The sequence below is a fragment of the Phoxinus phoxinus genome, assembly GCF_949152265.1.
Source record: "Phoxinus phoxinus genome assembly, chromosome: 3".
NCBI classification, from domain to species: Eukaryota; Metazoa; Chordata; class Actinopteri; order Cypriniformes; family Leuciscidae; genus Phoxinus; species Phoxinus phoxinus.
Genome location: NC_136878.1, coordinates 22,206,005 through 22,231,242, shown reverse-complemented (window position 1 = coordinate 22,231,242; position 25,238 = coordinate 22,206,005). Strand labels below are relative to the sequence as shown.

The 25,238-nt window shown below is 36.5% G+C and overlaps 1 protein-coding gene across 2 annotated transcripts; it reads left to right on the top strand.

The window, feature by feature from the left end:
- Positions 1-400: 400 nt before the first annotated feature.
- ttc33 (tetratricopeptide repeat domain 33) lies at positions 401-24,791 on the top strand. Of its 2 annotated transcripts, none has more exons than XM_079608683.1 (5): positions 401-494; positions 1,537-1,764; positions 13,072-13,153; positions 18,760-18,891; positions 24,211-24,791. In XM_079608683.1, the coding sequence occupies exons 2-5, from the start codon at positions 1,538-1,540 to the stop codon at positions 24,577-24,579; spliced, it is 810 nt and encodes a 269-aa protein (XP_079464809.1). In that variant the 5' UTR covers positions 401-494; position 1,537; the 3' UTR covers positions 24,580-24,791. The 2 variants fall into 2 exon arrangements, with proteins under 2 accessions (XP_079464809.1, XP_079464808.1); XM_079608682.1 differs by having other exon boundaries at positions 450-572.
- Positions 24,792-25,238: the final 447 nt, after the last annotated feature.

The window sequence follows — 25,238 nt, the reverse complement described above, 5'->3', positions numbered from 1 at the left end:
TGGGGCAATGGGATTCTTACACAAGATTATTACAAACTTACATTAAAAAATATCAGGTTCCTTAATGTTTCTTCTCTAATCTTTGCTGCATTGATTTTCACATCTATAGGTTTGAACAAAGGGCTAAACATGGTGGTAATGTACAATAATGCAAATAATAATAATAATAATGAAAAGATAATTAAAATAATGTTTTACTATAAATAATGTGGAAAAAACAGTAGGTTCATCTTGGCTCTTGATGGATACGATTATTTAATTGATCAATGTACAGGCTGTAAGTTCATTTGTTTATCTACAAAATAAATGCCCATGTTTTTGCTACCACAGAATATAAAAAAAACCAGGACTAGAACCATAGACAGTATATAGACTAGAACCCGCCTCGCTTGTCAGAGGGTTGATTGGTTCTTAAATGTATCTTTACCTTTAAGAGAGTTGTGCAGTACTTCCGGGTTAGAGGGCGGAGTGGACAAGACAAGTCCAAAACATTCGTGAGTAACGCGTTGTTGCGACAGAACCACAATATGTCAAGTGATGCTGTCGTGAATTAATTGCTATTTATGAATCAGGTTTGGCTTTTTCAACCTTATATTTTAATGTATGTGTTCAGCCGCACTCGCGAACATAATCATTCTTTAGTAAACTGACTGCGTAAAGAGCTTTAGTGGCTATGCTGTGTGTTTACGTGAGTCAGACAGTATATGAAGCTGTAAAACAGCCATGTGTTACTTCAACTGCAGACTGTTGTTGGCTGTATTACAGTGCACTTGACCTTATTGCAGTTACAGGTTCAATATGAGACGACTGCACCTAGACATTTACAGCCGAATTAAGCCATTATTAATGCAAAGGCAATCATTTAAGATGCATTTATTTTAATAAATTATACAGCCTTAGTGTGTTAATTGATTGATTTTTAAAATGTTACTTTACTTGGGTAACTTAAACTACTTTAAAATAAATGTAGAAATAACCGTTTGAATATATAAATAATATTTAGCCTCCCTTGACATTTCAACGAAACTCATTCAGTCTATTTCTGTTCTTTGATTTCAAAGACAAATATAGTTATACAATAGCGTTGTTCATATTTTATTTTTTCAGAGCCTTTGCATGGAAAGATCAGTGTATTCTTTGAAATCAAATCATGCGGTCTCACTTTAGGTCTAAAGCATGAATTAGGTTAACTTACCCAAATTATATTGTAATACCAATACCTTCAAGGTTTGGCCTCAGAATCATTTTAAATGTCCTTATTGTCTTTTACTGAAAACGTATTCCTAAATTATACATTTCGGTAATGACAACTAAGATAAAATGTGTAAATGTGCCGTGTTGTAGGAATGTGTGTGATAAGCTGAAAATAACAGAACTTCTTTTGAGTTACAATTGGCAGTGCTTACTTCTATTATAAAAAAATCTTAAACTGCGTGACTCTTCTGTTAATCGTTAGATTTTAACTTAGTATTCACAGTTGTCACAGCAGCTGTTCCTTTTTAGTTGAAAGAAATGAGTTATTGTTTGTTTTGTCAGGATGGCCTCCTTCGGCTGGAAGCGTAAGGTGGGGGAGAGAGTTTCCAAGACGACGGTGGAGCAGTTTCAGCAGGACTCAGAGAAGGTGGATGATGAGGGTGATGTGGAGAAGGAGGGAGTTGATTGGTTGCACGTGATCAAACGGCGGCGAGAGGTGCTGCTGGAGGATTGTGCTGCGAAGAGCAAGAGACTAAAGGATGAAGGAACGCTGCTCGCCGAGCAGGGCAGGTAGGTGTTTGTGTGCTTGTTAAATCCAAATGTCTAATTCCAGCAGGCCTGTGTTTTTAAAGTCAGTTGCGATAGTCTTTTCTTTCCTACTGTGATTTATATCCGAGTGAATCAGCTTTTTGAACAAGAAAAAATGTAGGGCGGGACTTGATTTTGTCCACCGGTAATTGATTGGATGGTTGGATTATTGTGGTTTGCTATTTGCTGTGATCGGATGTGAGTGACAGGTTGTCCCGCCCTCGTGCCAGTAAACACGCCATCAGAGAAGAGAAGTCACTGCAAGTGGGAAGGGAAGTTATTTTGATTAAAGACAATGAGGACACGTGAAAAGAAAAGAAAATAATTGCTAATAATAACATCTGCAATATTACATAAAAAATAAGAAGTGTCAGTTTTGAATCCCTTCCTACATAGTATATACTGTATATGGGTCAATGACATGACATGGATATTTTTGTGTCCAAGTGCATTATTTCCTTTTAAAATAATTTGACAAATTCATGACATGTATCACTTTATTCTGTAAAACCTTTTTAGTTAATTTAAACAATACAGATTATTTTGTTTTGTTATCTTAAAGGAGTTGTTCACTTTAAAATGAAAATTAGCCCATGATTTATTCACCCTCAAGTCATCCTTGGTGTATATGACATTCTTCTTTCAGACGAATACAATCAGAGTTATATAAAAAAATATCCTGGCTCTTTCCAGCTTTATAATGGCAGTGAATTGCAACCAACAGTTTGAAGCTCAAAAAAGTGAATCCATCCATCATAAACGAATTCCACATGGCCGCAGGGGGTTAATAAAGGCCTTCTGAAGCAAAGCGATGAGTTTCCGACCAAATTCAAATGAATTATTTGATACAATGCACTATTTGTGTACATGTTTTGTACATTGTACTTGTATTTAAAAACACCTGCATGTAATTACATCTGTAAATAATTTATTTAATGACATCTATAATGACACTGTTGATCCTTCCCTTAAATCTAACCGTATCTGAATCCCACCTCAAAAACAGCAAAAGTGTTTTGCAATACAACATGTACACAATAAGTACATTGTATCTGTTTTTTTTTTTCATTGTATTTTTTTGTAATGTAAGTACATAGTAGTTGATGACACCTAATATAAAGTGTGACACAGCTATCTGCTTGATTTGAAATGATAGGTCCCATGAAAAACTCTTCTCTCATCTTACCTGATTTTGTCTGTTTTCCGCACTCTAGGCAAGTGCCAGACACAACCCTTCCAGGAATACAGACTGACAGCTGTTTCGCCTTTTACGGTTATTCATCTGTCAGTTGTTATTTAAGCAGGTCAAGGCATTGGCCAGCAACATGACACAGCAGTTATTGTCAATGATAAAAACAGAGTTTGAATTCATCAGCCAGTAATATAAGCGGCTGGTCTTATGTTAGGGGTAGGGAACCTTTTTTCACAAAAGAGACTTTTTTTTTTATGCATTTTTTTCGAAAGAGCTAATGCAAAAACTAATGTTACAATTATTATTTTTTTAACCACATTCTCTGCAAACCCCTGCTGTGTGAACTGGACTGGACAACAGTGCAAAAGAACCGCTGTGTGCTTCATTTTCTTTCGGTAACTTACAGAGATATGAGCCGTGTCTGTCATCTGAAGCTTTCAGATTCAGTCTCTATCCTCCATAGTAGTCTGCAGTGTGACACAAATGCTTCGCTCTTCACTCAGATATAAAAGCTGCTGCAAATCGGGTAATTTAGATTTGACGAGCCCCATGATTTTGGTCAAAGGCCACGGGCTCTCAACCACTGGTCTTAGGTTATCAATTATAACCGTACCGCATTCATCCAACAGATGGGGCTGTGGGTTCACTATGGACTTACTGCATGTGGATGCCACTTGTTTGGTTCAAGGAGTTCAATAAATGCGCTGTCTCAAACAAATCTATTGTATGGCTTCAGAAGACTTGAAATGCAGTGCAGAAGTTGAATGGAGTATGATACTTTTCATGGTGCCATTTTTGAACTTGACAGACCAGATCCTCATTCAAATTTATGGACTTTATTCAATTAAATGTATGGGTTTACTGACCTTTTGAGATCAGCCAGCTACTTACATTATCCATCCTGAATGAAAACATAGATTTTCAAGAAACCAAGATATTAGCAAGGATCACTTTTCCAAGCAAATCTTGTACTTTATAAATCTGATGTAGAAACAAGGATTACATTGTATTACGTGTACTTTTATTGACATAAAATTATGTCAATGACTTTGGATATCATTTATTAAGCCTAACACCAGCTGAAGAGGCCTAGACAGGAGTTCAGTAGAAGCTGAACATTTTAGCACTCAAATGGGACTTTTGGTTTTAGCATGTCTGTGAAAAGCTCAACCGACGGTCATGAAGCAAGACTGAGTGTATTCCTGAAAGGTAAAACACTCCAACTGGTGCATTTTGCTTTAGTTATTTATTTTCTTAGATAATAAGTAATTATGCCATTGTTTAATATGCACTCTATATTCCTGAGGCAGCATTTCTTAATATGAATAGTGTATCAGGTGTGTCCGTATAAACATTACGATAGTCCTCATCACTTTAAGCTGAGTGGGTGTTATAAAGGACGAGACCCAGAGGGAGAAGGGCTTCTTTCTCAAGTTTCTCATCATTTTACCACTTAACCGGAACAATAAGTCAAAATAGGCCACTTGTTTTCTCAGCGTCCAAAGAAAGGCTATAAACGTCATAGCCAGCAAGTGCTTGGAGAGGATAAAAGAATAGCTTGAATTTACTGGAAGATGGTTTAGAGACGGGGATTAAAAACAAGCTGCCGTTATTGCAGCCTAACCTTGTTAAGCCTTAGGCCTAACAAGTCCATGAGAGTGTCTCTTCAATTTTACAACCTTTTAGCTCCTTCCTTTCTTCTCCATAGCTCTCGGTCTCCATCCTTGTTTAGATTCTTTAAGACTGTAGACTTTGTACAGCGCTTTGGCTCTAACTGTGTAATAGTGGGCTGTAGGTCGCTGCCGCTCGTGATGTGATTACTGTAGAATATGCCAATGTTTGTTGCACCTGTTTTTCAGAGGAATTAAAGGTGTTTGCCAGACATGTGATGATGTCTCTAAGGTGTTGATAGCAGCTGGTCTTTGGTGGGATGTTGAATTTATTTATTGCCAGATCAAGTCAAGTAAATGACAGGGCCGCTGGTTTTAGTGTTTATGTGTAATGAAGTAATCCCCCTGCGTCTCTCATTTGCTAAAGGACAGTTTGTCCCTGTAGTGATCTTTGGCTGCAGATTTGTTTTGCGTTTGATCTAGACAGTCTTAAAGTTGGGCTCATACTGTTGTCTTAATACAGCAGGTAACCTGCGGTGTAGTGCTTTGAGTGCTGAGCAAAATAAGTGTTTTGTTTTTTTAGTGCTGGGCAACGAATAATAAAAAATAAAAGTTTCTGTTTATTATGACATTTAAAATCTTCCTAATGTTGTTTAGGGAGTCCCCAACAACAGTTTTACATGCATGCAATGACAAAAAACCCTTTTGTTGTCGTATAATATGCATTTATTTTTACCTGATTTGCTCACCGACTCCCAAATGATTCGTTCAACGACTCGTTTTTCAAACCCTCTCCTTTGCGCGACGCTAATCTGCGTTGATTGGTCAGATGACCCAGCAGTGTTTACAGAGATAATACTTATTTTTAACACGGAGTACAATGATGCTTTTATCAATTCAATTTTGTTATAATAATGATTATAGTCCACTGCTTTAGTTTGTAGTAAAAAAACTAAAAATAAGATAAAGAATTTAATGTTAGCGAGCATTGCCCAGTTCATATTGTAAAAGCACAATCAGTCTTTGTTTGCGTTAGCCCGATGCATAAACATAACGTTTTTACAAAAAAAAAAAAAAATGCAGTTACGTTACTACGAGGTATTACTCTATTCTTTAAGACAACTCCGAAAACAACGACAAACACTTCACATATCTCAATACAATTGCCATTGAAGACCTAGAAGCTAAACGGTGCTTACACAACAAACAAAATAATAATTAAGCATGCTACATAAAACATAAAAGCAACAATTATTAATAACACTTACAGGTTGTGATACGGAGGAGGAAGCTGATGCAAATACACTTGGAACTGAACCTTCCTTCAATATCAGCCGGCTCGCGAATCCAAGTTTGATTGCATTTAAGTTGGTAAAGCAATCGTCTTCAAAATGGCGCGAACAAAGCACAAGGCTCGGACTATACTTCTGTGGTATAGTTATATGAATTGTAGCCACTTAGTCTTCAAATGCTCCTCCTTGGGCAGATGAAAAAAGTTGTCTTTTGAGTCGCACTTCAGAATATAGCGTCTCGTCTGTTTTCCAGTTTTCCCTGCTGGCCTTGGAGCGCAATAAGTGGGCGTATCGTATTCAAATAACTTGACAAGTTGACGTCATCTAGTCAGAGAAAAAGCTTCGGTCTTCTAACGATTCATAAAAATGACTCAGAGTCGACTCTTACTTTTGAAAGACAATAACTTTATATACGATGCACTTTCATATTTCAAACTTTGCAGGATGTTTTTGTTCACTTAGATCTATGTTACACACTACATGAAAGGTAAATTTCAAAATTCCATAATAGGTGCCCTTTAAGAAATATTTGCATGTATAGCCTATATATGTATACATAATTTATATTATAAATCAATATAAAAATGTTCTTATGCATGTGTGTGAATATTTATATATACAAAATAATTATACATAGTACACACACATAACACAAACTTTTATTTTGGATGCGATTAATCGTTGCCCGGCAAATAATTATAATTATAGATAACTGGTGATGTTGGTAAAAAAGAACATGGTTCAACTCTGCTGGTTTTTGTACCTGTTTGTTCATCCTGAATTGTTCATTCATCCCTGTTTATTTCTACTGGACATTTAGACTGTTTTTTCATATGATGATTTTCAATTTAAAAAATGGGGGTAAATAGATTTGAACACTACATTACATGTCTATTTTTTGTGCTTTTTGTTAAGTGGCCCATTTAACTGTGAAGGGCAAAAATAGCGCTGTGTTACCAGGGAGGATTTAAATAGAAAAGGGTTCTCTAGGCTCATCTGACCTTGATACAGTCATCCATACATCATTATTATATGAGAATGTTAATCTAGACCCCTATAGATTTGAATGTACAGTATTTCAGTTCAGTATATACTGGAGATCTGGAACACATTGAAATTGGCGGAGGATCCATAAAATACATATATTTACATATAAACTTTACAGTTAGATTGTGGATGTGGTCACATAATCAATTTATGGTTTATACTATCTGAATTGGAAGATAGCATTACTATTAGAAGTCCATCTATCCCTCCGAGATTTTTTTAATTATTGTAGAAATGCAGTGTCTTTCTGAAGCTATGCTATCAATGAATATTGAATCAAAAGTTTATATTTTGTCTTTTAGAAGACACTTTTTATCAAAATGATTAACCATACATGCAAATATTTCATAAAAGCCAACCATATTTGCAGTAGAGTTGTGGAGATGCTGCAGCAGGTAACTTGAAGTGACTCATTCACATTCTTTCGAAGCCATTATGGCTGGGGTCAGTGACAATGATCCTGGCTAATGCTTTACACCAGTAAGTGAAACCCCAGCAGCCCCTGAAGAGGCGTGTTGCCCCGGCGACTCTTGTAATCAAGTTTTTTGGAGAATAAGTGGATTGTGATGAGGAAATGACATGGAGCTGGAGGACAGCGGGTGCAGGTCAGCACAATGCACTCACTGTGAGACTGCATTTAATAACTCATGTTTTTATATCTTTTTGTTTTCGAACATTTGTTCATATAAATGTGTTGTTGGTATACAGCATTATTACCATGCATAGAAGATGCTGTGTATTTATTTCAAAACCTGTAGATAGAACAAGTTGCTTCTTGATCTGCATGGGATATTTGAAACAAGTTGGCTTTTCTCAGGAATTTGCCTACTTTGTCATTTAACCAAAGTCCCATTAGTTATCCCAGTATTAACATGACATTTCTTTCTTAGAAACTTCCACTCAGTTAGAGATGAAGGCTTACACCATAGTTACTGAATATAAACTGTTGCATGTAGTGTAGAACTGCAGTTTAACTTGTTAAAACAAAATTAATATGTGAAAATAATTTGGTATCTCACTTTTTGCCATGTGACTTCAGTGTGAACCGTTAGGCCTAGGTTGGAAATAATCTTTTGTGTAATTTGTTATGATTAGCTAGCTATTTGATTTACATTTGGTCTGAAATCTTGTGACACGTAAGCGCCATCAGCGTTTCTCACAGGTTCACGTTTAAAGTCTGTTTAGAGAGAACGGTGTCGTCTTAGCGGCCCCTAATTTAATAACAAATGATCCTTTCGACGGGAGTGAATCAATCAAAACTAACTTTAGCTGGAAAATAACATTATTCAAGAACCGCTATAAAGCCAAAACAATCTTTTACCTTAAATTATACGTTTATCTCTGCAAAGCAGCTTTGAAACAATCTACATTGTTAAAAGCGCTATATAAATGAAGATGACTTGACTTGACACTTGCATTGAACAGTGTCAATAAAAGTTTAAATGTTAATGCATAATTTTAAGAATTTTTTTATACGCTAAATTATACATTTAAACAAAACATTCAGTTTAGGAGAGTTGCTTTTTTTGACCAGTGTGTGAAAAAGGGGCATGTGATCTCATAATCTTGTCTCGTTGATGTTCAGTTGTCTTCAATGAAAAAGTGACAGGACAGATGGCTTGTGTCTCCTGTCACTAACGTTGACTCATGTTGGAGCTTTTCCGCTATTAGTGGAGCTATTTCCTGGATGAAATTCATTTCGGGTTAAACTTTCCTGCAATTCTTCATTAAGTGGGATGAAATGAGACCATTTGTAAGTTTCCATTGCAGAATTGATTATAAATCTTTATAGATCTGTAATATAAGTTCTGAAAGTGCCATCAGGCCAGATTTTGCTGCCAAACAATAGAAAACACCACAGCAGGTGATCTATTATTACCTGGTCAGCATATTCCTAATTCTGGACTGAACTTTAATATCCATCTCTTGCTGATTAATTTGTTCTTTGTTTTTTATAAGCATAATCCGTGATAGGTCTTAATGCTCCAATGTTATTAAATTCCTAATTTCTTTCTTTATATTATCTGCCTTTTTAAATCAAAATCTGATTAAGTTTGCAGGGGGTTCATGAAATATTGATGGCTCAGCAGGGAAAGTCTAAGGCATACAGTAGTTACAAAGTGAAGGACAAATAGTACTTTGACACTGTAGTGTCATAGTGTCACTTACATTAGGGATGATGGTAATAGTTAATAACATCTTTCAGCTTCACATGACTCAAGGCTCAACATGGCTATAAAGACAACATAACGGCTCCAGCACATTGTACGGTGATGTTGTAGATGTTTTGCTAGCTCAGTGCATCATTGGCTGTTAACGCTAACCCTTGTACCCAAGTCAAGGTTTCGGCTTTTTTTTTTTTTTTTTGGACTGTCTTCAGATGACCCTTTACATTGGATCATCAGACATTGATCAATGTCTGATATGGAAACATGCTTCTGTGGTAATATGATAACAATTAGGGATGTGCACCATGATGACTAATTTCCATAACATTTAAACAGAAATTTTGTAGTAAAAAAAGAAAAGAAAAAAAAGTCTGTAATCTGTTTAAGTGATCCATTTGAAATAGGCTACTTAGTCTTGGAATGAAACAATTAAATCCCATACTGAATGCTGAAAAATAAAATTGTTATAATTTGAAATTAGAGTAACATTTTGTCATATTGGTACTGGTGAAAGCAAGTGTCATTTTTAAACCAATATTTTAAACAAATATATTTTTGCACCTTTATGTGTAATACTTCATATAGTGCAATTAATAAATATTTTTATATTTATGCCAAGGATAAATCAAAAAGTCAATTATGATGAATGTTCCATAAGATTAACCTAAAAATTGGATATCTGACCTAACCTAACACTGAAGTCATACTTATCCAAAGCATTTCTACTTGTTCTAATTTGAAATGCCGACTCAAATATAATTTTGCACAGTGCCATCCGAGAAACCAGATCTGTGTCACATGCAAAGGGAAACTATAGAGTTGTCATTTTATAGATGCACTCATGCCATTTTGCTTAGCCCCGATTGTTCAAGTGCATTTAGTTTACCGTTGTGTTTGTGAGTCTGACTGTGTACCTTCTTCCTGATTCATATTGTCTCTGTTCTCAGCGCAAATGCCCAATATCTTGTACAGTAGAGATATTTAGAACCTTTGTATAATGAGAAATCTAATATGAATGTTTCATTCTTGTTCAGTAATGAGAACTACATATTTTGAACATAAAGTCCTGACAGAGACTCTGTATGTTTTCTTACATCTTCTTTAATGAGGTGGAGTCATGAATTGCCTTCATGTCTTTTTTCACACAATACCACACCCAAACACGCTTTCACACTAACACTATAGCTACAGCAGCACATGCTTTTTGTGGCAATTCTGACAAGAAAAAGTGCAAAAGGTTTTTGCAAACATCTGTCACAATCTAACTTTTCAACTAATAACACACAATAAGATGGAGCATATTTGTTATTTAAATAAAACGTATTAGCTGGCTAACCTGGCTGAGAGTCAGTTCTATAGTATCAGTATAAAGTTGTATGTACATTTTTTTTTTTTACTTTGGTGTTAAAAGGTGACAGGACATACCTTTCCTCATACCCACGCCCTCTTTTGCAGGTACAGTAACACTATGTACTTTTTGCCTTTCCATACAGGCTTATGACGTGTTTCACAATCACGTACCTGGAAAACATCTAGTAAATTCTTTGTAAATGAGTTTTTAGTTTTTTTTCCTGAGGATGATTTAATGAATTCTTTCATAGTAAGTCCTTATCTCACCATTTACCACAGGTCTTTGAAAAGTACCCAGCACTTATGTTTAATCACTGTACATTATTTGCATGATAAACACAGACATGGCACAGAAGCTTAAAGAAGCTGGACCGTTTTATGGACTCTCAGAAAAGCAGCATTTAGTATTTGCACTGCTGATGTTTAACACTAGTTAAGTTTCCCATTGTGCAAATACAGGAGCTGCTTCTTTGAAGAGGAGGTGACTGTCACAGTCATATTTGACTCATATCTGTGTTAATCACTAATTTGTTGTCCAACACTAATGATTTTTAGCGGTGTACTCAATAACAAGCACATTATCATCAACTGTATATGTATGTTCGGTTCTGTTTCAGTTCAGTGTCGTCAGCATGTGGATGTGTTGTATGTTGCTCTGTTGCTGTACCCATTGGATTTATGAAATGTTATCTGATTGCCTTCATCTTCTTCTTCGTGCTCGACAGTGACTGCCCGGTCTGGGGAATTATGGGAAGCTGCAAGGTCTTAAAGGTCTTTAATTTAATGTGGTAATGAGGTCTGACCCTGACCCCTGAATTTTCAACAAGAGACGTTATATGAAATTTGAACTTCACATTTCAACCTTTGTGACGTAGGTGCAGTAATTACTTTGGTTTTCTTAGAGGGCTGCATTTTCTGACATAAAACATTCAGGTACACAATGTACCTGTAAGTTTAATTTCCCAAACAGCTGATCTATCATTCAAACAGTTCCCAATTAACCACCAAGAAATCTTTTAGTTTCTTTCACAAATAATTGTTTAATTTTTATTTAATTTTTACCCCTGCTATGGTGAAATAGTAAAACACTTATTTATACTCATTTGCCAGGTTGCTTTTTCTGCAAGGAAAGAAAACAAGAGAAGACTTGCAGTTACATGTGTGAAACCCGTCGACAAATTTCCTGTTTTTACCCCATTCATACCTCACACAAGGAATGTTGCTCAGTCTTCCAGAATCATTGTGAAGATCTGTGTGTGTATGTACATAGTCAAAATTAATGTTCTTCACAGGTTTTTTTTTTTGTGTGTGTATTATATATTTTTCATTTTGAACCAGAAATATCTTATGTTTAAGCCTAGAATCATGTGTTTGTCTTTATAGTCAAGATTGACTGTTACTTTTTAAAAGTATTTTGATACATTATTGCGTTACTCCCTAAAAAACTAGCTAATTGTTACTTTTAATGAAAAGTAATGCATTACATTTTCTCACCTGGGTTGGACTTGCTTGTTTTATAATAGTAAAAAAAAGTTACATTTTTGGCAAATATAAAGGCTCTTTCAATACTATTTGGCAATAAAAAAAAAAAAATTATCTCCGCCATCACGCTTCGTACAATCCAACACACCTGCGAACTTCAGGCGTGTGCATGTGATATTGTAACGTGCGCGAGAGGGGTGATCTGTGGCGTGTGCACGAACTGTGATTAACAGTTAGATACCCCCCCCCCCCCCCCCCCCCCCCCCCCCGCGCTGGCTGGACTGCTTTTTTTCACAGTATATTTAATTGCAGGTTTGTAATATTTTGCATAACGGTTTGCATTTCACTTTTTATTAATTTTGAGAAAATTCTGAATCTGTTTTTGTGAAAAGTTGAGATGAGTAAATGCATGCTCACATTTAGGACAGTTTTAGTTCGGTTGAATCGCACTAAAGTTCGTTGTCCCCCTTGGTGCGGTTCGTTTGGGCAGGTGTGAATGCAGCAATCGCACTCGGGTGCGCACCAAAAGCGGACCAAACAAGCGTACCGAGACCTCCTCGCTAGTCTAGAACGGGGTTCTTGAAATCCAGCCCAATCTCCAACAATAAAGATTCAATTATTCTCCAAGTCTTCATAGGCCAATTAAAATGCTTGCTTTGTTTGGTCATCACTATTTCTACTAAAATTCTACTAAAATGTACACTTTTTTTCTAATCCTTGCCATTATAGACTAGCTGAAAGATGTATTTTGGTCCTTTATTGAATCAGTTTGAATTTTCTTTTCATTCAGCCCAACAAATATTTTTAGTGCTATTGGTATGAATAAGACCATTTACTGGGATTTTTTGTATTTTTTTTTCGTTTGGACTTGTATAATAATCTAAATTGCATTTGTCATATGAATCCACCTTAATAAAAACTATTTTTACATGCTGGAGCGAGGTTTAGACTTTGAGGAGTGTTTGATTGCACTTGTTAAAATGATGAAGCAATCTGCTGCTTACAGAAATGAGATTTATCAAGATAATGGTCAACAGTAGATGTGTTTGCGCTCTTGACTATGTATTTGAATATACTGCAGTTGTTATGTGTGTTTGATCTGTTAAATGAGAATTGATAGGAGTATTTTCTGTATGTGTTTGCTCTAGAAACTGGGAGGCATTGAAGAGGTGGGACGACGCTCTTCAGCTTACACCAGATGATGCCGTTCTGTATGAGATGAAGTCACAGGTAAAAACCGAAAACTGTTTTGTATACACACTATAAAATTGATGGGAAGTCTGCAATAGTGGAATATACTGCAGATGTAGAGGCACACAGCTGTTATGCTGACACACTCTTTTCCTCGCTTCTCTCTTTATCTCTGGCTGTTATTTTCATTTCCTCCTCCCCAAGTTTCACTCTCCAAACACACTCCCTATCTGTGGCTTTATGACAGAACATTTTGACATTTAGTTTTTCCCCCCATATTCCTCTCTTCTCTCAAAGTAATGGGCTGGTAGTGCACAAACAAACTGTATCTTACAGAGAGAACACTATGGACATACTGTACCTCTCCTTCACTCTGGAAGGAAGTAGAACTCTGCAAATTTTAGACATCAGTCATGACAATACAGCCCGCTTCAGCATAAATAAATGGCACCATTTAGCAGATGCTTTCTTGTGTCTTAATGTAGGGAAATCCCCACTGGGTTTAAGAGTCTTGCTCAAGAGCACAGTGGTTCTCAAACAAGGTTATTACAGTATGTCGTTAACTTACCAGTTCATGAGTCACATTTACTTCCCATCGGACCTCGGATCCTTTGTTGTTAGTAGCTTAGACATTTTCCATCTGTCTACGACCTCTGTATTTCTGAAGAATTTTGTTGAACACAATGAAATGTTAAAAAACAAGCAAATTGAAGGCGCCCTCCACACTTGTTGGCTGCTTTTCTTTTCTTATCATCTATGACTGATAATTAAACTGAATGAATGAATAAATATTATAAATCTGTTATTATTTCAAACAATATTTGTCTACAAAGTCATTTCACTCATTTAAATTTTGAGATCAAAAGCTTTTAAGATTGTAAGATATAAAGCAAATTCTAAAAATGAAGTGAAAATAAAATGTGTGACTGATGTTGAAAGGGGCAGTTGCGCAATATAAATGCATTATTCATATTTTGTCACTGAATGTTGGTTAAAGTAATGCCATGAACAGTGTCATTGAGCTTGCTTCAGCTAATAGTAGGCTGTTTCTGAAAAAGTTCAACTTTATAGATCACATAAACATGTTAGCAATTTGTAATGAATATTAAACCTGTTTTACGATGATGAATGACAGCATTAAGACCGTATAAGGTTCCAGGAAAAGAAAAGAAAAAACAGTTTGACGGCCCTTTAGACGGGCTGCTCCTTTCAGTGTTAACAAGCTGGAGTAACGTCTTTACCCAGTGACTTTGTTGCGGCTGCTCTACACAAATCACATGCTAGATATGCAAAAAGAAAAAAAGCATACCACAGAATAGATCACATTATTGTTCAGATGGCAAAGTTAACAAATCTGTCGCCCAATTGTGTCCGGCTATGATAAGCCAAAGATGCCTATTATTTTCAGATAGTATTTCCACTTCCATTTTTTTTTTACCTCATTCACTCATCTTACCTTTAATATCCTTTCTTTTGCACTCTCTTCTGTCCATTATCCACTCCCATGATCTCATATCAGCTTTAGCTCTGACAGTCAAAATGAGAGTCTGCTGATAGGACATTACAGGATCTTGGATTTGGCACAGACAGAATTTTTCTGTTGATAATTTTCATCCCTTTGACAACTGAATAGAATTGAATGTTACACTTAACAGAGGGTATTGATACATTTTAATGTTATGTAAACGTAATACATTTTAATTTCTCTTATCTATCAGGATAATAGTCACATACGGAAGAGGATTAGGGCCAAGCAATAATAAAAAAATAAAACCATCTCGAGATTAAAGTCATTATAATGTGAGATTAAACTCGTTACATTTCGAGAAAAAAGTCGAAATACAATCTTGAGAATAAACTCATTAAATATCGAGAATAAAGTTGTTGTGTTTCGAGAAAAAACTTGTTAAATTTCGAGAAAAAAGTCGAAATACAAAGTCGAAATACAATCTTGTACTCAAACGTGTGGAATTTCGACACAGGAGACGCTTGGGAGAAGGCGCCAGTACACTTGCGCTGGCCCAAATGCACAGTGGCATATGGACAGCTATGATAAATTAAAACCGTACGGCATTGCCATTAATGGCTGTATAGATGGTTACAGTCGTTACATTCTGTGGATGGAGGCGTACACAACCAACAACGATCCTAAAGTAATTGCCAGTTACTCCATAAAAACAGTTACTGGCATAGGAGGGTGTCCCGAGAGGATCCGCGCGGACATGGGGACCGAAAATGGTATTGTGGCAGCAATGCAAAGGTTTTTACGAAGTAACCATGGAGACAGTTTTGCAATTTAACGAGTTTTTTCTCGAAACACAACGACTTTATTCTCGAAATGTAAGGAGTTTATGCTCAAGATTGTATTTCGACTTTTTTCTCGAAATTTAACAAGTTTAATCTCGCATTATAATGACTTTAATCTCAAGATGGTTTTATTTTTTTATTATTGATTGGCCCTAATCCTCTTCCGTTATCGCTTAACATGTTATTTTAAGCGATAAGAAAATCCAGTGACAAAAGAGAAGAGGCAAATTAAGACTAGAATTTCATGATTTTATGTTTGCAATAGAAGCACTTCAAGAATTGTCTTGGATTTGGTTATTTGGTTTTTATTTGGTTTTCTCTCTTTTATTTTACTTCAGTGGTCTGTACAAAATTTATTATATGTGCCCTTAATTTAGATGTTTGTGTACTTGCTTAGTCACACACACACACACACACACACACTTTAGAAATACATATACGCATGTTCAATGGCTTAGCTGCTCATTGAGCTGAGTACACATACACAAACACACTTGTTTACTCATTAATATCACTAACATAAGACGGATTGCATCCAGCATCTTGTCACTTGGTCTTTTCTATCCACTTCTGACCCTGCTTTATCTTTCTCATCCTTTCACAGTCTCTTAAATCTCTCCCTCCATTATTGCTCACTTTTTTAAACTCCTCTTTCATCGCTCTTCATCTTATCTTTGGCGTAAGTGTATTGTCTTTGATGTCTCTGTAACCGTCTTTTGCAGTGTTGTTTTTCATGGCTCAGAGAGTGCGTGAAATGACTCTGCGTACCTTTCAACTGATTGAATTCCTGAGTATATTTCCTATCAAAGCAATAACAGTCGCATGTTTTCTCATCTAGCTCTCTCATTCAGAGATCTAACACAGTCTCGTTATGTGGGTGTAAACTCCAGAAACTGGATAAAGCCGACTAGCCGAAATCAAATAGTCTATGCGAAACTGTGAATATGATAGAACAGGTTTTACAATACAAATGGGTCTCTATAGTTTTTAAAAAAAGCATTTAAACACATTCTTTTCCATAAGATATACTGGAGAAAGTGTTAAAAAGAGGGAATCAATGAAAAATGGTATGAATTTGTTTATGATTTTAGCTAAAGCTTATTATATGTAAGGGTTAATGCCCGATGAGGTGTCCATTGTCAGGTTTTAATGGACGACGGCGAGGTGTGAACCGGCCGACGCGCAGCGGAGGATGGTTGCCTCCGCCGAAGTCCATTAAAACCTGACAATGGACACCTCGAAGGGCATTAACCCGCTTATACCATGGTCACTTGCCAAATAACACATTTTTAAAACATTAGTTTATATTTTAATTAGTTTTACAATCGAAATCTAAAGTTACAAGTTACAAACAATAACTTGGTTTCCTTGGTTACGCCTGACGGTTTCTTTAGGTGTCCTCTATCACTTTTTAACGGACACCCTGCAGCCAATCAGAATCGAGTATTCACCCAGACCATGGTATAATTAATAATAAATAACATCACCACATAATATCACCGCAAACAAAAGCCTTGCATTCCTTGTTGGTAATGGATGGCAGTCAGTGAAGCTTCACTATAGGTCAAACATATAGTATTGGTGCATTTAAGTCTTGTCAGAATGATTGAATTTATGAGTTGAGCGCACATGAACGACAGCGTAAAGTCATAATTACTAGAAGAAAACTGGATTTTCTCTATTGATCATAACACATCATTGTGAATGTTGACGTTTACACTTTTTTTGTTTGTTTGCCACTGAACACCTAATGTGCATTCTTTGCTTTTCTTTGTTGATTTACTTTTCTTCTGTCCTAAAAGCTTCCTGTCAATATGAAATTGTCCAGTCAGTCCGTTTTATTCTGAACAAAATCACTTGAACGCACATCATGTCATCATAATGATTCATTCCCAGAAGCACTTGAGTGCAGCATAGGTCAGGGTTTTGTTTCAGTGCTGGTCACATGGCTGTCCTTATTTTCCCTTTCTTGTAAACCAAAGTAGTGACCTTTTCCTGGCTGATCTCATGGTCATGTATACGGGGAGTGACCTGAAAAGGTGTGTGTGTGTGTCTCTCTCTCATTAGTAATCTGATCACATTAGAGCAGCTGGTTGGCTCTGGTCTTGCCCTAATCAATCTACAAGCAATGTTTGCCATCAAGTTGAATTTGCATAAAGTTTATTTTTAATTTCCCTTCTCAATTTGTCCTCTCTTCTCTCCCACCATGTTCCCAGCATCTGCTTATTACACACCTGTTCAATGGTGACGCTTACCTCAACATGTGAATCTAACGTTTTTCAGCCTGCCTGCAAATTTAGAACCGAACCTGCTGGCAACTAAGATTACAGCTCAGTTTTGTCCTTTAACTGCTCTTACCCTGGCAACACCCTGCGTTGTATAAAGCTGGTATTTACTTTGATTATTGGTCTGACCTGAATTTAAAGGCTTTAAGTAAATAAAACTCCACAATGGAAACATCTGTGATGCAAGAACATCCCTGTGTTGCCACATAGTGCAGTGTTTGCTTGCTCATTGTCATTTATATTGTCTCTCTTATGACCCAAGCAAAGTTTAGCAACGTGATAACACTTTATTGATATTTAAAATAAAATGTTAAATTACATCAGTTTGGTAACTGATGTAACTGAGTAGATATGAATTGAGCTGCTTAGACTTGACGTTAATTTGTTGGCCAAACTTGAAGTCTAATTCATTTGCGTTATCTCAAATTCCCTTAAGTGCTTTTTATTCAGTAGTTTTGGATATCTGACTAAAATTAGTTTGGTGAAATAACTTTTTTTGTTCGTATACAGTATAAAATTGTTGTATGCTTAAAAATGTAAGTTGCTAACAATGTTCTACAATAGCTGTTGTAAGTTGCATAAATCCGATTTTTTTACCCCGTTTTGCAGTCTGGAGGAGCCGATGCTAGTTGCCGACAGTCAGAGCCAGTCTGAATATTTTTAGCAGTCAGAGACAGATTTCACTGAAAATCAAAGTGTGTATGAGAGGCTCAGTCTTGGTCTTTTTTTTTTTTTCTCGGACTAACATGTTTGATATTTTAAGTCGGTTTTAGAACACATTGTTTTCATCTGTCATGTGCTTCCTAGCAGCGAGGCTCGTGTTTTTGTGTGAGTTTGTTGTGTTCAGAACGACTTGAATGTCTGGTTGTGTGTGATCTGTGATCCTCAGCCATTTGGTTTATGATGACACCCAGTTTTTTTTCTGTAACCATTTGCAAAGTTGGCAACTGTATATGATGCCTAGTGTTTTAAAATCTGTTCAGATTTTTTTATTTTTTATTGTGCGAATGTTTCAAGAGGTGAGTCTGTAACCTTTTAATGTGTAATCCTTAGGTGTTGATCACACTTCAAGAGGTGTTCCTGGCTGTGCAGTCTGCAGAGATGGCCACCAAACTCCGCCCCCTTTGGTGGGAGGCGTGGCAAACTCTGGGCCGCGCCCAAATAAGTCTTGGCGAAGTGGAGCTAGTAAGTATGAGACTATTAATATGAGAAAATTATAAATTTCCAAAACATAATAAAAAATGCTAAAAATAAGATTATATCATTGCGCTGTTGGGCAAGTTTTAACTTTTAACTTGTAGTTTTCTTACTTATTGTGAAAATTACTGTGCAAAAATAAACCGAGAGAGCTGATATTGACAGAGACCGAAACTATATTACTATATACACAATATACAACACACAATTTCACTTAAAGGTGAATTATGCAGGGTTTTTTTTGCTTAATTTACCTTAACCAGAGCCATAGAGAGAAAGAGTTGCGACACTCCCATAGACCTCTGTTGTAAAAAATGGTGGCGCTTTTAACCGCCTACTTCCGGGATTTGAAGATCGGATTAGTTCCAAACACTGTCATTTGGGCGTTGGACCCCATTCACTTACATTGCTGCACGTCGAGTTGTTCCAGAGGCAAGTTGCTGATATATCGACCTCTTTTGAATTGTCAACTGTCTATTGTATCAGAGGCCCTTTGCGATGCTTATACTGGTCTTCATTTGTATATGCACAGCGTAATTATTTATATTTTATCTTGGTTGTTTCATCCAATTTTCTAGCATTGCCTGCTTGCTTAGCATGCACGACTTCGCCAGCTGTGAAGGTAGCATCCAATTAGTTCGGTAATGAATCGCTACTACCTTTATAGCAACTTTAATTTAATTTTTGGGATATACTAACTTTTCATTATGTGACGTGTTGGCTGAGTGTGAATGCTGCGCGTCGAGTTGTTCCAGAGGTAACGTAAGTTTCTGAAATATCGACCTCTTTTGAATTGTAAAGTTGTGCTAAAATAAATATCAAGAGATGTCCATCATCAGATGAATGATATGGAAAAGTTAAGTTAGAGTTAAGTTAAAGCCAGTGCTACTACCATGCGAACATGAACACCAAGCTTTTCCCTCCAAAAATATAGCCTAAAACATATCTAAGTAATTACGTTATACAGTATTTTGTTGTCACCCTGCCTCTCCAAATGCAAAACTGACATTAACATAATGCAATAACAGCTGAAAAAGTACTTGGGTGTGTGTTTTATTTTATATTTACCGTTCAATAATGCAATCGCTGCTGTCTGTCCCATAGAAGAACATGACAGCCAGCGTATGTTTTGGAACTATTGGGGCTTACATGAACCACATGACAGCCATAGCAGCGACATCAAAGAGTGTCACAACTCTTTCTTTCTATGGCTCTGACCTTAACTGAACAGCTTCGGAGTCATTGGAATGGTAATATGACTTTTTTCGGGTTGAATGGTGGTCGTCTCGCTTCCCCTTGGTGCCTGTGAGCGGAAAAACCACCACTTTGGGCCAGCGGGCCGTTTTAAAGAATGTCCCATCTGCTTTGATGTTGTTGATCTACTAGCCTCTGGTATCTGAGAGTCGCCAACGAGTGTTTACGACAGTGTTGTCAAATATCTATTCCGAAGCTGTAGGGGGAGCTTTATAGAGAAACCTGCGAGAATACAGCGAAGAAATTCCCCAAAATGCAAAGCTCTGCTTTAAAACTAAAAGTTGTTATACATGTTTTAGGCCTATTCAATGTTAAAAAATATGACTTTCAGTTATATAAATACAAATGGCTATAAATACAAATTTCACCCCCAAAAACTGAAAAAAAAAAAAAACTTTTAATAAGTAGCCCATCAGTAGCCATGTATAAACGGCCAACTGTGGGAGTCAATTTATTAGGTGACGAACTGTTTCCACACAAGCAGTTTATTCAGTTATCTCTTCCATTATAAACAGAACAACCTATAGTCTTCCAGTCGTGTTATGGTATCGGTGTCTTTGTCGCATGTTAGATGCATTCCAGGGTCAACATCATTTGTTGAACCTGGAACAACATTCCTGTCCAAAATTTTTATCTTAACTATATCTCTACTTCTAAACCTAACCCCACCCATAAGTTATCTCTAAAACCAGAGGGAAAGGAGAGGTAAATATCACTGATGTAGAAACTGTAAAGTTGTCCCTTAAAACTGATTGGTTGATTAAAATGTTGTTCCAGGATCAACAAAGATGTTGCATGAGTTCTTCTGCCACTTATCCATCACTCAGATCAAGTGTCATTGTGATGAAGTGTGTAGTTCAGTACATCCAAGCCCAGGAGCATGGAAGAGGAACACTGCCACACCTTACATGCCCCGACCTGTGTGTGATTGTGTGCATTAGAGACAAATGCTTAATAAAAGAAAACTTGCAGATCCAACAGTTCTTTGGCTAGTAACTACTAGTGTGTGTGCGTGTGTTTAATCTAAACACTCATCGCACACACTGAGCTTGACATGTTGGCTAGAGTTTGAAAAAATATTTTACTACTTTGGGCTGAGCATGCCATGTCAAGTCAATAACCAAAGAGAAAAATAACCTGAGGATCGAGGATGACTAATGTTTACGTTCCGTGATTTTTAAGAGGGCTTTCGTTTTTTGCAGGATCATCGAACAGATTTTCTTAGAAATGCTGCTATGATAATTGACTCTTCATTAAAACCTGACTGACATATTGTTAGACAAGGTTTTGCTTTTATTATTTTTTCTTATGTACATCTCTCCTGTGTATTTGGACAGCTTTAAGTGGAATTTTATAGAAATTGTCCAAAACTATGGAGAACTTTGTTGCCATTGCACAACATACTCAAAGGAAATAAACAAGTTCTTCCCCACAAATCTTTAATTCATTGCACATACATTTCAAGATTTTTTCATTAGTCCTCATTCTCCAATAAAAATGTATAACATCAGTAAGAGCATCTACATTTACTTTATGGTAAATTATGAATTTATGATTAATAACATTTCTTATTATATTGTGTCATTGTAAAGCTCACAATATCAAGTTAATGTGTTGTTTAAACGTTTGAATCTGTGCTGCTAACTTGTAATCGCTTTTAAATGAAGCCTGTCTCGATTCATTTAACTGTGATTAGCATTTACCTTGATTCTGATTCATATTATCTGTTTTTAATCACTTATTGCGTAACAGAAAGAGAAAAACAGCTCATATAATTGTTTTACAGTGTACAAATCATTCCAGCCAACATAAGATTAATATCCAATCAGTTTTACCACATTTATTTATGCTCGTCCTGGAAATCTACAGTTCATTCCAATGGAAAGTATTCTGTAAAGTTTGTTTGAGCAAGAAATTAAGTGGCTGGTGATTAAGTGTCAGTTGTTTTTCTTTCCTGTTACAACAATATATTTCCATAAATGTTTGCGTAAAATGTGTAGCAAAGTTTTTTATTTTTAAAAAAAAAAATATTTCCTGGGCGCTCTTTTTTTTATTTAAAATTGCAGTGGAACTGAAAAAGCAACAGATCAGTTATTCCATTTAGTGATGTACATCGCGTGAAACAAATTATTGAGAAAGAAAAAAAAGTACTTTGAGGCAGTTCTGAATGAGATCTTGCGGTCAGTTTTGGAGGGACAGGGTTTAAGAGATCTAAATGATTGGAGAAGTCCGAAGTACATCACCAGAGAGCAAGTCTGCTGTTTCTCCAGAAGATCGTTATGACATTTTTTATATTATTAAAAATTCTGATGAAAAAAAACTAAATTAAAAAATGAAACGTGCATGGATCAATTACAATAATATCAATAAGATGCATTTAGAAAATAGATAGATGAATTTTCATGTTGACATTAATGCTATTGTTATAACCACATAAAAATGTCAAGTAACTTGATTATACACACACACATACACACACACACACACACACACACACACACACACACACACACACACACACACCTTGTACTGTAGGATTCGGCACTATTGAGTTTGATGTGCAAGTCACCCAGCAAAATCGAATGAATCTGTTCCATGACTTCATCACAACTGTTGAAATCATCTCTGTTAAATCAATCATGACCCTGGAGGAGAAAAGGTCTCCCAAAACCATCAGATGGCTTTATTCCTCATTAAAGGTTTTCTTTTTGACAAGGGCTGGATTCTTGGCTCTGGCTCGCACTGGCTCTGATATTCTTCCTCTTTCAGGCAGATACGTGATCTAGTGTTTCTGTTGAAAGAGTTGATCGTTCCTTTGTAGATTGTTGAGTCAATAGGGCAATTATGAAGGTAAAACACCCCACTAAATCCTATTTATGAATTCATTATTCGATCAGAGAGCAAATGTCCTCCTTTCTCTCTCTTTCATCCCCTCATCTCCTGGGTAACATGAACTGAGTGACTGATTCACAGCAGAAACTAGGCTTTAGACCCCATACAGAAGTAAATGAACATGTGTTATTACAGTTCTCCCTAGACTGAACGACCTCTTCAGCACTCAACCGGCTGTAATGCAGTTTGCACATACAAAGCCATCTTCATAACAGAAATGTTTTGCTTTTTTGACAGTCATTTTAATATTGTGGATACTGGATATTGAGTGTGGAATACATCTGACGCACATCTTGACGCTTGCAGTTGTTCAGTGCGTGTAATAAAGAATGTGATTGTTGCATTCATAATTATGTGGTTTGCAGTTGCTGTTTTTTGTATGCAAGCATGGATGATGTGATCTGTCAAGGCTTATTACCAGCCCATAGTTTTATTGAGCTGAAACCGCATGCCCGTTTCATTTATAACTCTTTTTTTTTTTTTTTTGAAGTGGGTTTTTGGGAAGAAATGGGAAATGGCTTTTTGTGTAAGTGGAGTTGTTTTAGTACATGTTCAATAATCCCAGAAGGCTGCAGAGGTTTATTGTATCTTGAGAACTAGTGAGAAGTCGTGAATGCTTCGGTTTGAATGTGGAATAAACATCTGTTCATGTTCATTTTGGAGTGTAAGTGATCATTGAAGTGCAGTGCAGTACAGAGTCTGTGCATGTTATATTTTAGCAGAGTTAACATTCAGTGTGTTGCTGCTTTTGGTCATATCAAACATTTACATTGTAGATAAGCATAGGAATAGTTTGGGTCACCAAGCACAAAAACATGATAAAACAAAATAAAGCATGATAAAGGGTAAGATTTTTTTTAATGAAATTAATAATTTTATTCCGCAAGAATGCATTAAAAAAATCATTAAGTGCAAATAGCCCACCTTGTTGGCAGAGGCTATTTACATTAACTCCTCCCACTGACGTCTGGTAGGAAACTAATTTCACAATATTACTGTTTTACTGTATTTTTGATCAAATAAATGCATCCTTGGTGAGCAAAAGAAATTTCTTTCAGAAACCTAAATATTGACCCCAAAATTTTGAACGGTACGGTATATCTACATATATGCATTTTGCATGTAGTTTCACGTTTGCATATTGTTCCCTGTGTGTTCCAGGCTGTACGGTCCTTCCAAGTGGCGGTGCACCTGCATCCGTCTGAGCGCCTCCTCTGGGAGGAAGACCTAGGCTGGGCCTTACAGCTCCGGGAGAAGCAGCAAGCTCTCCGTGAAAGGGCGACACAGGAAGAAGACGCCCGAAGGCTCCTTGTGGAAGCTCCAGAGCTAAAGAGCGATTATGATTTTGAAGGCGATGAAGTGATTGAGGCTTGCACAGCCATGGCTGATAGACAGAAAAAATATGAGGACTTAAAGAAAACGGCGGTTGTTGTGGACACCTGTGGGGTGACCAAAGAGGTGGTTGTCGAGGATGACAACAAACCCACTTCATCCTCACAGAGTGCTTTAGTCAAGGCACGAGGACTCTGAGGGAAATGGCTGTTTTTGTGTGTATTTTGTTTAGATTATGTATGTACTTTTGATTTGATAATCCAAGGTTCTGATTGGCTTCCTCATAGTGTTCAACACAGTTGTTCAACTATCCCCAGTGAATTTGTAAAGTGAGCACCAGATTCCCAGAAGAATCTGAAATGCTTCTGGATCCTTTTCACTCAAACAAGAGCATAAATTCCTTCCTTTTACTGAAGCATTCTGTTGTTATTTCATCACTTTTAAGTTCTCAGAATAGCAGTGAAATCCCTTTTTAATGTAGACTACACACTTGATAAGGAATATCATTCCCAGTCGCCTTTGTTTGTCTCGTTTCATGTGAGATGTGAGCCCTCGCTGGGACCAGAGTGTTGTTATAGCAGCGTGAATCTCTGATGTGCCCGGACTGAGTGCGAAGAGCATGAGAACACAAACACACTTGCTCCATTACCTATTTACAGACTATTGGTGTTTAGTTAGTGCTACTTAGAAATGAAGTATATCAGTATTATAGTCATTGGTTAAACTCTGAGCTAAAGGTCATGCAGAAGAGAGAAGTCATGATTTTTTGTCTGTTTGTCATCCTAGAGAGATAGTAGAAAACGGCCCATTAGTTAATGTGCTTTATTATAATAATGAATTATTTTTTTAATTTATGT

Bases quoted from the DNA above. Each gene is read 5' to 3' on its own strand.
- ttc33 (XM_079608683.1), top strand. From the start codon at position 1,538: ATGGCCTCCTTCGGCTGGAAGCGTAAGGTGGGGGAGAGAGTTTCCAAG. The intron at 1,765-13,071 runs GTAGGTGTTTGT...TGTTTGCTCTAG, and splicing joins CTGCTCGCCGAGCAGGGCAG to AAACTGGGAGGCATTGAAGA. The intron at 18,892-24,210 runs GTAAGTATGAGA...TGTGTGTTCCAG, and splicing joins GTCTTGGCGAAGTGGAGCTA to GCTGTACGGTCCTTCCAAGT.